The sequence below is a fragment of the Anas acuta genome, chromosome 4, assembly GCF_963932015.1.
Source record: "Anas acuta chromosome 4, bAnaAcu1.1, whole genome shotgun sequence".
Taxonomy (NCBI): Eukaryota; Metazoa; Chordata; class Aves; order Anseriformes; family Anatidae; genus Anas; species Anas acuta.
The window spans coordinates 75,722,660-75,736,338 of NC_088982.1; the positions used below are offsets into that span (position 1 = coordinate 75,722,660).

Here is a 13,679-nt window from a genome sequence, read left to right on the forward strand (position 1 = left end):
CTTCCCCAGAATTATTTTTATGGCATGTATATCTGAATACATAATGTACTTCTCTTTTCTACTTTGTAACAGAGTTGCAAGTTGCTGAGGCTTGGAATAGCAAGTTACAAAACACAATTTCCCACTAGGCAATCACTTCATCTCTCCTACCTTCCTCTTCTTCCACCCCTAGAGAAAGCAAAAACAAAACAAAACTGATCTGCTATAACTTTACCTGACTTAGCAAAGAAGTTGATCAGTGCGTCAGTCTCGCAAGTCTTGTAGACATCAGCTAACTGGGAGCTACAGTTTAAACCAATATTGTGGATGCGCAGTCTTCTTTGTCCACTTATTGATGTGTAAAGGACAGCACACTGCAACAGATGAGCCAATTACCATTCATTTTAAGTTTAAAACAAAAAGTCAGTCCTCAAAGTGTCCATTGTGTAAGAGCCACCACCTTGTGCATCAAAGGCATGTAATTACTCCCAAGGACAGCCCAGCCTAGTAGTGCTGCTTCAGCATTGATTAACTAGAAAAACACCATACCTGTACATTTTGTGGAAGTAGATTAGACATGTAAATGCATTATAAAAATTATTAGCCTTAAAAGTATGTGTGTCATAAAAGTATACAAATACATGACTGATTGAAAGGCTTATTACTCTCTCATTTGCTACATACTGATGGTATCATCTGAAAATAATAGACCACTGATTGAAAATTTGTAAAGCACGTTATCAGCAACAGCAACACAAAAACTTAGTGATCTTGAAAAGTGAAAGGGGTCTTCTTACATGAATAAATTGCTTGTGAAGTGACATGAAGTCCTTCTAACCCCACCCCTGTATCTCATCCCTTCCATTGACTTAGATATTAAAATTGGAGGGATAATTTATGAATTTGCTTATGACGCCAATTCTGCTTTAATGTAACATTAGCATTTCGGGAAACCCTTTTCCAAGTATGAAAAGTAAAGGAACTGAGCTCAGGCTTTCCTGACTACTAACATTTTGCTGGCACACGCTCATTTCCTAGCACCTCAATCAAAAAAGAATCTCATCATCATCTACAGCTACAAACTGAAGTCTGCAAGGCAAATACCAACTGCAGTTGACTGCAGTCAGACATGCACTGGATCTACTGCATGTCTCTGTCACACAGAAGCCAGGTAAACACAACATCTACATGGCACGCACTCTTCCTGTCAATGCTGCAGCACTGCTTCAGGAAGTGATGACAGACATACCAAAGTGGATGTTCCACGGTACTGTATTTGTGCAAGGATTAACTGCTAGCCTATGAAGGGTATTTATAGGGGCAAGATAAAAGCTAAGCAGAGCAGAAATGAACACTCAGATAATTCCATGGCTTAAGTAAGTTCAAAACCTTGCAAGCTGTAACATTTTCTGCTGTTAATAAAAGAAAAATGTCATGACAAAATACCTAGAACAGTAAGTGGCAATGTTGCATTATCTGCTGATGGTTGGGGCACATCTTTTCTTAGGCACAGGCATATCACAAGTGTTGGCAAGTAAGCAGAGAAATGCCAGTTTTAATTATTGCCTAATCTGCATTTCCAGGAACTATTACTGAGGCATGCCCTATTGCAGAATAAGAAGGGAAGCACGGATCTCTTGAGTTTCGGAACAGCAAGTTATGGCATTGCAAGTTCGCAATCTTTGGCTTACCTTATTAGTGGTACTATGACATCAGAGTCTGTGCAAGCTCTACCTTCCTCCCCTCAGTGCCTCGGCATAACGTCTTTTTTATTATTATGGCTGCAGAAGTTCTTACTCTCAATTTCAAGACATGGTATGTCATTAAGTTTTTTTTTTTTACCTGAATTAAGGCGCCACTGTCTTCATTCAGTTTGTCATCATGTTTGAACTCTACCGTCACTGCCTTGTCACAGTCAACTGCTGCCATTTCTACATCTGTGGTGTTGTTCATGTAAATGGCACCAAAGAAGTCAGTAGCCCTGAAGCCTGTAGCCAGATAAAAACAACAAAAAAATATATTATTTTATTTAAAAATCACAAGTGCCATTATTTTGTGACTTCTTTTTTGGTCATTCAATTTTGCTTACTAACTAAAATGTGAACCATTTCCCCTCATGCATGTGCAACCTCAGTCAACACCTTCTGTGAGGACAAGCAAAACTGTTCACTGTTCTGATGGGCCATGAAGAGGTGCTGTGGCTCAGAGACACCCAGAACCTTTTGCACTGTTCACTTGGCTGTTTTGTGTGTCTGTATTTCTCAAATACTTGCATTTGAGGCAAGAATAATTGGTTGAGAAGTAAGAACATTAATTTGAAGTAACGAAAGAACATGCAAGTGTCCAGCAACAACACCCTCTTTTGTACAACTTATTTGCATTTCAGGATGCATGCATAGTGATCAGAAACCTTAATCGTATTTGCAGATTTAAGTAGGTATATACAGTAAGGGCACGCTCATTTTACCAGTCTATACTGTTCAAAAGGTACATAATGAAGTTAAAACAGGAAGCTTGACGTTACAAGTGATCTGTAGAGCACTTCAGCACTGTGTTATTTACAGTTATATATTCTCACATGCATTCATGTTTATTTTCATTCCCAACGGTACTGTTACCTGTACTTGTCCGAACCCTCATTATTGCATCAAAGCCGGTCTTTTTTTCTATGTCCTTCCTGAGGTCGGTGAGGAACTGGGGGCTATCAGAACTGAGCTGAAAGTGTAAAGCACAAGTTGCAGTTCACCAAGGGGTGGCAGCAAACCAGCAGAAATCCAGCACTCCCTCAGCCTGCTGTGAACTCTGCCCCTGCCCTCCCCCCCCCCTCAAATCTTTTCACAAGTAACATCTCTTCTCTTAAAAATGGCAAGAAATGCCAGTTGCTGTTTTATTAACAGAAACAAAGATGCGCAAGTATCTACCGTTAATTCATCTCTAAGCTTGGTCAAGCAGGATTCCTTTCAATCAGACCTGTTTCCAGTAACATCCATCCTTGCACCTACCCTTGACAGGCTAGCTGGGATTTTGTGGTACAGCTTTAATAATTATTCTTGTTCACTTAGCAAAAACTGGTTTTGCAGATCAGCTGATGACACGGAGAGAATCCCCTATTCCACATGAAAATTCCCATGAAATTTTAAACAAGTGTTGTTTACAATTTTTTTGGCTTTTTTTTTTTTTTTTTTTGGGGGGGGGGGAGTAGTGTCTTTATCATAAGCATTTTGAACTGTAAATGCAGGAGTAATTAACTACCCTGCTCAGATGTCACCATACGTAGGTAAGCAGGTTTAATTTTAAGATACCAACCAACTTATGCAGAAGTAAAATTACAGTCTCAAGATATTTGCGCCTGATCTGCTGTTTCTACATTTTGAATTTTACCCCCTGGGGTCTATAAATAATTTTTCTAGAGTTGCTCTACTTTTACGCTGTCAAAGCATGCTTTGAAATAAAAGCAACCAGTCCCCAGGTGTTACTATCTGATTGGTAGGAAACTCGCATCACTTACCTGGAAATTGTTGTACTTGTACAATGTTCCTCCAGTGTACATTGTGACAAGACCCAGGGAGGCTATGTCCACGTACTGATTTGGGAAGAGGAACAAATTCACGCAGCAGCCGTTAGCCACGCAATCTCTGGCTAAAGTCTCATAATAATTTACTTGAGGCTGGAAGAGTGTCTGCACAGAATTAAAAAAATACAAATGTGATAACATTAGATACTGTTGGTAGCCAATCACAATCCAAATACCCGAACGAAAAATAAAAACGAGACATGGATTTGATTGTAATGATGTTGCCCCTGCTCATACATTCTATCACCACATATATGCATTGAAAACTCAGACTGTTCTTGTAGAACTAAATCACACCTTGCAGGTAGCAAAGGCTCTTGGAAGGTGGAATTATTTGCAGCTGGTTGATTTCCTTTACTGATGGGTGTTGCTGCCTGGCCCATACTTTAGCCTCATAGTTCTTGTAGGGCCAATCCCTTATGTTTATACCTAAATCATCAGGGCACAGTGTAATATGGGAATATTATGTATTTAAACAACAATTCTTTGTAAAAGAAAAGAAGTGAAAAAGACCAAGGCTCTACTAGAGGAATTTAGTGTAATAGCAGTCCCCTGTGAACTCCAAGTAGAAAATACCTTTTCTTTATCTGTATTGAGTAGTTTTTTGTCATCTCTGTTTCTCAGCTTCCCTGGTGCTTCCGCAGTTGGCAATGAAGAATGGAAGATAAACAATTTTCCAGCACATTCTGCAGCCTGTTGCAAAGACACCATATTGACATTTATTCTATTACTCAGATAAACAAGCCTAATTTTCATTCATATGCTGTGGTATCTCTAAGAACAGTGCAAACTGTCTGCAAAAGTTCTTCAGAGCCAAACCATTCATTTAGTCTTTACACTTGATGGAAGTGAAATCCCAAAACAAATTGGGAATTTTGTGTCAGTAAATAACTTAGTCTAACACAGATCCTTTGGATGATGCACCGGTACAGGAATTCCTACATGGGACACTAAAATCTTGGTGGGCAAAACTAGAAGTACCTAGAGACATTTTAGTTAGATACAAGCATTATGCAGCAAGCAACAAGGATAAAAGGTTAAAAAAATACTGCTTCTTCAGTTTGGGTGCACTGTTATCCACTGTATTTTTAGAGAAGAACAACAATTACATTCCTGGACTAGATTCCACATTTAAACTACACTAAAATGTAGAGCAACAAAACTTGTGATTAACTCTTCTCACTAAGAAATAAAGTAAAAGCTGGTTTTACTCAAGTTTTCAATTGTTATCTAGAACTCTAATGAGGCCATAGGATTTGCAAACTGGGACGGCAAACTGCTGACAAAAACCCTTCAATTCCAAAGAAGGGAATAGCAACGGTAGCCATACCACAAGCATCTTTGTACTGCTAACAAGCTCTTCCACCAAAATTTACAAAATCCAGTTTTTCACTTGATATTGAGACAGTTAATAGGAATGAAAACTGGTTAGTCTTCAGAATTCTAAATCCTTAAGCACTGAAGAAGTTGGGTGAAGGTGAAAGGAAGGAAGGAGGCATTTACCCTTTTCCTGCTCCAGGCTTAACCACACATCTAGTTTAAAAATGTAATACCCGAGAGTACTGACACAAATGGGCTTTGGTACTCTTTCCCCTCCAGATCTTAATATATCCACAAGATACTCCACATTTCAAAATAAGCCATGGCATTCTTCTGGGAAAACTAGGAATTTGCTAACTATGGCAGAAATGCAATCAAAGACAGTATCTTGCTTTTAACAGCTGAATCTCACCCGTAATAGCACGGTTACCTTTAATCATGAATGCCAATTTCAGTTACTCTTAAAAAGTAGTCTCTAAAGAATGCAAGATTGAGTTACCACCATACGCATCAAGAATTACTAACACTACTTTTGACAATGTGTCTAAAATGCATATACGATTTCTAAAGATTTATGTATCTCAAAGAATATATTTTATTCTTCTCAGATTAGTTATTTTCTTGAACACATGTATACGCATATTAATGATTCCCAGGGAGCATCCTTGCAACTTATAACTTTAAAATACTAGTTAAATAAGAAGTTTATTTGAGAAGTGTTTTTATAGGAACAACATCAAAAGGAAATTTACATTTATGGGTGTTAAGTTTGTTTTGTAGAAGTCAAATACTGGGAAAGAACATTTTGATAGAAGTGGTAACCAAATGTATAAGTATTTTGCACACATACATTCTACTACGAGTAAGAAGAAAACGAGTATCAGTTACATATTTAAGAAATGGGATTTGAGAGATGCTGTACAATTTTGGCTCAATATATCTACTCAGAGTTTGAGCTCACAGATAAATCAATCTGTGCCATTCTTTTAATTGGCAACGCTCCACAGAAATGCCAGCATTTCAAGGGATATCCCTGACACACAGCAAGTTACTTAGATGCATCTAGAAGTCTGTACAAACATCCCGAGTTATCTATTAGTTATATTGATTATACTGTAGTGACTAAACACCTTATCTCTTAAATGCTGAATAAGAAACCAAACTGGTCTTTTCCAACTTAAGTGACTCTATGACTGGTTTCCCTCAATAAGGAGAATCTGGAAATAGATGTTACACTTGTCAGTTCTTTCTAAACAAAAGGAATTCAAAGGTGCTGTTACAATAATGGGACATCAGTGCTGGAAACGATCAGTGATTATTATTATTTTTTTTTTTTTCTAATTTCCCATTATGATTTGTAGAAGGATTTGGCACTGGTCTTTAGCAAGCTATAGGTTATCATGCCTTGTTCTAATTAAAGAACTACTTTGACAGAGAGGAACATTGTAACCTTTAGTGCCTCCATGCCAGCCTGGATAACAGGAGCAAAGATGGTCTCACTCTCATTAGTGTCTGCAAACATCTCTGGAATCTGGTCCAACAAGCTATGAAAGAAGAAAGGTTCAGTGTCTGAACTGGTTAGCATATTTGGGATAATCCCCAAAAATGTGACATACCAAGTCTTCATAGAGGAATTTCTTTTCCATGCAAGTTTATACTTAAAAATCTTGATTTCTTAGGATTCCAGCCGGAATAAAATTAAACATGAATTTTAGAATTCTATTGAAATGCATTATTTCAAAGCTGGTAACATAAAGGAACATGCATTAAATCAAAAATAGCTAAAAATAAAGGGGTTCAGGTATGGATAAAGACTTAATAGTCTTTAGATCATACCTAGGCATGCATCATATATATAGAAGGAAAACCAGGAAAAACATTCAACATGGCACAAAGCTACAACTTGCCCTCCCACTTCAGACAAAGCAGAACTGAAGATGCCTGGCTCACAGCTCGTCTAAACAGGCTTTCAAATTCAGCACTGCAAGTTGCTACTACCACTTTTGTTTCCCCTCAAATGCGGAAATGCAGGACTTGGTGCATCTGCTGAATTGTAAAGCATTTCAACAAATTCATGCATCCTCCAAAGCCCTGTAACACACCTGACTAAAAGGGAAAACGTCTATTCTAAGCATTCAGCTCTTATTCAGATATGGAATTGTTGTACTTTACTTGTTAACAACAGATCGTGATTCCTGAAAGTCAACAAGGAAACCATCCAGCAAAGGAACAAAAACTTCTCCGACATCCGAGACCACCATCATCTGAGGCTGAGCTAAGTTGCTTTTTACATTAAAGAAGTGGAGGACCTTGTTATAAGTGACAAAACCAACTCGAATTGCTGAGGATTCTTCTTGCTCTTCTCTGTGAGAAAAACAAAAAAAAAAGTGGTTAAAATTCTGAAACTCTGGCCTTGCAATAAGAGCATTACTTTGAAATGCGGGGCTGCTTTCAGATCATTATCTGTACTGGGAGCAACAAAGCAAACAACCAACCAGATGTAATTGCCCCAGTCTTCGCCTCCAGTCAAATTAAAACAACCTGATTAAATAAACTCTTGTAATTTTATTTTATTTTTTAATATATATCTTAAAGTCACCCCTATCAACTGTGCATCCCATTCAAGCAGGCTAGAGTATGTAAGATAAAGAATAGACTATATCTGCAAAACATGGAAAAGAGGTAACAGGACAATCCTTTACAAAACACAATCAGAAAATCAGCTTTATTTAGAATACACTGTAATTCAGTGACACTAATGATTAGTGCCTGGAGAGAGCAGTTACCAGGCTTGAATAATGTCTGAGGCACTGAAGCCTGAAAGTCACCAATCTTCTGCTTTGGCAGGACTGCTTTTAAGCAGCAACAGGTCTTGGATCCCTCATAACTGTGCATCATACAGGAAGTGTACTGTGGAAATTTTTTGTTATTCGTGCTGTGTTCCCAGGCTAGCTAAAGCTCACAAACTGCTGCTGCGAGCTACACCTCACAAGAACACTGTGAGCAGTGAGCTCAGGAGCTCTTTTGCAGGAGGTAACTCCCCTAAGCACTAGCTACTGTGTCATTAGTAGCAGCATCATTAATAAAACTAGTGAGACCAGGTTTGCAGCCCTAAGTTTATTAAGTCAAATTCCAAAAATCAGTCTTAATTACTTCTAAAATAGCACATTCTTTTGGTTTTACAAGCTTCACCTAAAACCTTGAGCTTGGGAGGGAAATGATTTTTCACGTCTACGATCTTTAACACGCATGTCAATAAAGAACGCTAAGCCACCATTCCTGTTTTGTGGAAACCGCTGGATGAGAAAGGAGCTACTTTTGATTTAAAACAAACCAATATTCTATATGAACACATTCTGTAAAGAAGCATTTTAAATAATCTCTCTGAGATCCTCTAACTCACATAGATGCATCCTTTCTGAATGCAAGTCTCTAATCACTCCTAGCAATCAGACACTACTATTTTCTAAGTAACGTGATTAACAGGGAGCATTCAGGACAAGTTATTCCCAACTTCAGGCACATACAGCACTTTCCTACTTCAATATTTCCTACTACAATAGCCGCATCATCCTACTGGTTCCAACGCTTTTACACAGCAGGTTACACAGCAGGTATGTGGGACAATTTCATCAGACACTGCTCCTTACAGTGTGGCAGTGTACACTATACAATGTGATTTCTTCTATCATTGTTTCAAAGGTCACTTGTCAAACACAGCAGCTGACTGCCTGTGTGGCTAACACACTTAGTTCTTTTTAGTGCCTCAGAATGAGATGTCTGAATCAAATGCACTCAAATGTTTTTAAGTTATATGTCTAAAAAATCATACTGGTACAAATGAGGTCAAGAGCAGAATTTCTGTAAACACATTTCTCTATTTATCTAAACAGAGAATTAGTGTTCTGGTTTAGAACATCTAAATTTGAAAATGCCTGCCCTAAAACTTCTAGCAAGCAAATAATATGTTTGCTGCTGTGCTGCAAATCTGCAGAAGCATAAAGCCCTTTTAACACAAAGTCGCTAGACACCTAACTTAATCTATTATTTGCTAGCTTTAATTTCTCAGCCATTCTCACAGGCTTACCTGCCACAAGCCGCTACACCAGTGGCCTTTTTGTTACACACATTGCTCTGTTAACCAGAAGTCTTTCCTCTTAAAGAATTTGGGCTCCCGGAAATCTGAGCACAGGGTTTTCACCTCATGTGATAACAGCAGAATATTTTTGCAGGTGTCTTTCTTCAGCAACAGAAAATGAACACACAGTGAAGTTCACGTCTTAGCACCAAAATAGAAGTTTCACCACAAATGCTGGTGGAGTGAGTGCCTGATTATTATTATTTTTCAATTCATATTGTTTAAAGGCAACATATCACTCTGAAGAAACCAATGGGCCTGCCCTTTATTTATCTATCTTGCTTTTTTCAGTGGACGTGAAAACTTTGTCCATGCAAACAGGGTATTTAGCAGTAGATATCTACAGAGTGTTTCTGAGGAAGCGTATGTTACTTCTTGTGATGTAGATACGCTTGCTTTCATTTTTCCTTTACTTTCTCTATTCAAGACCAGGTGTTCCTAAACTGCCAATTGTTTTTTGCTACTATACCCATGGCCTTTTATTATCTTCAGAGTCATGACCAATCCTGATAGAAAGCTCTGAGATACATGTATGTGCAGGACAGTATCAAACACTCGTGTCTCCAGTGTAATCTTCAACGACAAAGTGCTCAAGGGATGGTCTTACACGGGCATCTGACAAACTCCCCACCCTGAACTGGAATCTCTTTCATGCACAGAGATCACATATGTGAAATGTGACAAGCACATATGATAAAAAGATTAACATATCCCTGTTCATCTCAAGGGTCTTGTCTCCCACTCTTCCTCACTTTGCTCCCTCTGTTTCTTAAGCATGTTCTCCCTCTATAAACACTGTTATTCAGAATGCATTTTCTTTCTGTATGCTCTTCAATCCTTTTGTACGCCTCAACTAAGAAACACCTCGTCTACTTAATTTTTTCAGTCTGACTGCCACTGCTTTCATTTAACTGTCAGCATTATTCATTAATGAAAACTACACTAAACATATACTGAAAACTACATGAAACTATACTAAAGCAATATACTGTGATTAATACAGATCAGTAGTAATAGTACTACTACACGTTTAATGCTGTGTCATGGTTTAACCTGTCCGGCAGCTAAACACCACGCAGCCGTTCACTCACCCTCCCCCTCCGGGACGGGGGAGAGAAATGGAAAGTGAAGCCCGTGAGTTGAGATAAAGACAGTTTAATAAGACAGGAAAATAATAATAATAATACAATGATAATAATAGTACTACTAATAATAATGTGTACAAACAAGTGATGCACAATGCAATTGCTCACCACCCGCTGACCGATGCCCAGCCTAACCCCGAGCAGTCCGGCCCCCTCCCCCCGGCTAGCCACCCCTATATATTGTTCAGCATGACCCCAGATGGTATGGAATACCCCTTTGGCCAGTTTGGGTCACCTGTCCTGGGTCTGTCCCCTCCCAGCTCTTACTGCACCCCCAGCCTGCCTGTTGGCAGGACAGAGCAAGAAGCTGAGATGTCCTTGGCTTGGTATAAGCACTGCTCTGCAACAATTAAAACATCGGGGTGTTATCAGTGCTCTTCTCATCCCAAGCCAAAACACAGCATTCCACCAGCAACTAGGAAGAAAATCAACTCTGTTCTAATTGAAACCAGGACATGCTGACATAGCAAACATGCCATACGTAACAGAATGTCAGTTGCCTACAAGATTTGCTCACCTCTCAGATACATACCAGGGCAGAAAAATCTCACAACAAAGCAAACTAAGTTCTGCTGATTAAAAAAAAAGAAAAGAGCTAAAGATACAACCTACCAACACTGGCTTTAGAGAGACTTTACTTTCTTGAGATTCTGGTTTGTGGTATTTCTCTGCTTAATCTAACGAGAACAGCAGCACTGCAGTAAACAGAACCACAGCACATAAAGTCAAAACTACAAGCTGGGACTTAGCTGATAATACCACTAGAGTTCAGTACAGGAAAAGAAAAGAAAGTGCTACATGTTCAGTCAGTACAACGTTCATATCGTAAATCCAGATATCAATCTTAATTTTTCAAAAACTGCCAGCAATTTTTAAATTACCATTTAGTCAGTACCACCTCAAAAATACCTGTATTGTAAGTTCTGTCATTTTTTGTACTTTCTTGGTTTTACTTCTCAACATGCAGAGCTTCTTGTAAACTGCGGTATGGTATATTAAGCAAAACACATGTATGTTTCTTTACCTTGGAAGCTTATCTAGCAGTGTCTTCAGTTCCTCACATATGAGTTTAACTAGACCACTGTTTATATTTCGGTATGATACATCAATCATGAAGATATAAGCTGGTGGATTTGGAGGCTTGTTATTCTATGGAAAAAATATTCACAGAGAAAATTAGACAGTGTCCTGTTATGTCAAAAAGATTTACAAAAAGGTACCATAGGGCAATCTAAATACTGTGTTTAGTCATTTGAAAAATGCTATGAATTAGAAAGAGTAATTATTACAGAAAGATGGCATGTCCTGGGTAAGCACCATCCTTGGAATAAACTGTACTACTGGAAAATAGATCCTAATAGAATAAAATACGTAAAGGATAAAAGTTTATTAGATAAGACGAAATACTAGCATTTTCTATTGGAATTCAAGTGTTTAAACAAATTTGTTTCTGTATTCCATATATGCTTACACAATACCATTTTGTTTACAGAAATGCTTAAATTCAGTTTTTGTTAACATTTGCCTCTAAAAACTGTTAAGCAATTTCTAACCAATCTGGAAACAGAAAATGTGACTTAGGTACTGAACCAGAATTAAAATACTGCAATCTCTATCACCACTAAGTGTTCATCTGCATCCTCTCTGTCTTGCTTTCTCATGCCCCAGTACACTCTGGACAGATAAGAAAACTGTACTTTCAGGAATAAGCTGATTTTCTGTAAGATAATTAAAGCACTAGAGTGCAATGCTCGATGTATGCAACTGCTACATACAGAGCAGTGACTCAGACTGGTACAGATTCCTTTTGGCACAGCTTCTTAGCCACAGTCGTACATAAGAGACATTTAAGTAGCATACATATTGTCATATACACTACTGACCAAGCTTCTGTAACTAACAAGATGATGATTGTTTTATTTTTGTTTATAAACAAAGCAATGTAATGCTTACTGATGTGCCCAGGAAGATCATATAGAGTGCACATAGCAACAGTAATCATCATGGGCCTAGCCGTATGCCTAAATTCAGTTTTTCTAATTCTCATTAAGATGAGTAGTGGTCATTACCTGGTGTCAAGTTCAGGACAACTTTTGCATTATAGTTACATATGCTACTTCACTGCCTTCATATAAAGACTTCTGACCACTTACCAAATTTTACTCATTACAAATAATCTGCAGAAAACTCCATATAACAAAAAAATCATCTAATCCTTGAAATATGACTTATCCATAGTCATATCCTCAGAACACATAAAATTGAACATTATACCCTTGATCTCACTTCATCTGAATCACGTAAATCAAGATTAACTCTCGTCAACTAAAACCAGACAGTAATTTTAAAACCTGTTCTGTTTTTTGCATTTGGATTCTAGTTTCAAAAAACATATCAAACGCTACTTTCTGAACTCTCGTAGCACATCGCTATTTATAAAGAATTCCTACATAATTTCTGACAAATATATGGCAGAAATGAGAATTTGTGCTCTTGCCACATCCACTGAGCAGGAGCACAATAAGGCAAAACAGCTGTTATTAACTTTTTTTAGCCATTCATCCTTGTCATTTGATAAGCACAAAAGGAAATGGCTTTTCAGTTTTGGTCTTAAACTGATTTATAAAAGAACTAAACTTTTCTAACTTGGAGCAAAATGAGAAAATAACGTTAACTTCTCTAAAATTTAATGACTTAACATTGCCAGTGTGAGTGCTGATTTTATCAGATTTATTTTTTGTAACATTCTGCTGAGTCTATGGAACAAGAAGACAAACCATGCTGGATGGCTTATCACAGAAGCTCCCTCATTTAAACTATATGGCACATTCGCTGCACTGAAAGCAAGACTGTGATGATGAACATCGGTTACTCAATAGGGAAAACTGAAAATCGCATGGAGCTATTCAGGTGCATGTTGGTCTGCAAAATTAGTAAGTCATGCAGCTAAAATGCAACACTGCATCAGAATTTGAACCATAGCCTCTGAACATCCTCTAAATGCTTCCAAGGACCAAACCAGCATCTCAGTTGAAGACTTGTGACCCACGACTTTGAGACACGATTTATTACTGTTAGTTGCTAGTCTCCATCCAGCACAAAAGAGCAAAACATTATTGTAAGCTTAAATCCTCCACATCTGTACATTTTCTAAAATGTTCTTGGACTCTGATATTCAGCTTGTAAGTGCATTTACTCCAACACAGGTACTTAAAGGATTTTCTTTGTGTTGACATCAAATCATAAATAATTTCGCGTATTGGAAATACTCACTCGGCAATAATCCAAAGTAGCAACATATTCATATGATCCCAGAGATAGCTCAGGTCTTTCATAATGGTCTACCCGTCGGCCAATGTGGTCCAGATGTTGAAAGAAGAACGGCGGGACTAAAAACCAATACAAGAGCAGGAAAAAAAAACGTTTACAGTGTGGAGAGGAACAACCCAACAACTCTTTTCAATAGTTATCATGTAGTAACATAGGCTCCTCTGTTATTGATCAAAGAGGTGTGTAAACTTTT

General features: G+C 38.0%; 1 protein-coding gene across 4 annotated transcripts in view; it reads right to left on the reverse strand.

Moving 5' to 3' along the window:
* Positions 1 to 13,679, reverse strand: part of LOC137856557 (protein transport protein Sec24D-like) — a 50,782-nt gene that overhangs the window by 5,210 nt on the left and 31,893 nt on the right. For all 4 annotated transcript variants that reach the window (XM_068682135.1, XM_068682134.1, XM_068682137.1 and 1 more), the window contains 9 exons: positions 13,430 to 13,545; positions 11,181 to 11,305; positions 7,046 to 7,237; positions 6,324 to 6,417; positions 4,130 to 4,246; positions 3,488 to 3,658; positions 2,598 to 2,694; positions 1,822 to 1,967; positions 215 to 353 (listed from right to left, as the gene is read on the reverse strand). In XM_068682135.1, the coding sequence (XP_068538236.1) occupies positions 215 to 353; positions 1,822 to 1,967; positions 2,598 to 2,694; positions 3,488 to 3,658; positions 4,130 to 4,246; positions 6,324 to 6,417; positions 7,046 to 7,237; positions 11,181 to 11,305; positions 13,430 to 13,545 (1,197 nt within the window). The remainder of the gene's footprint in view (positions 1 to 214; positions 354 to 1,821; positions 1,968 to 2,597; positions 2,695 to 3,487; positions 3,659 to 4,129; positions 4,247 to 6,323; positions 6,418 to 7,045; positions 7,238 to 11,180; positions 11,306 to 13,429; positions 13,546 to 13,679) is intronic.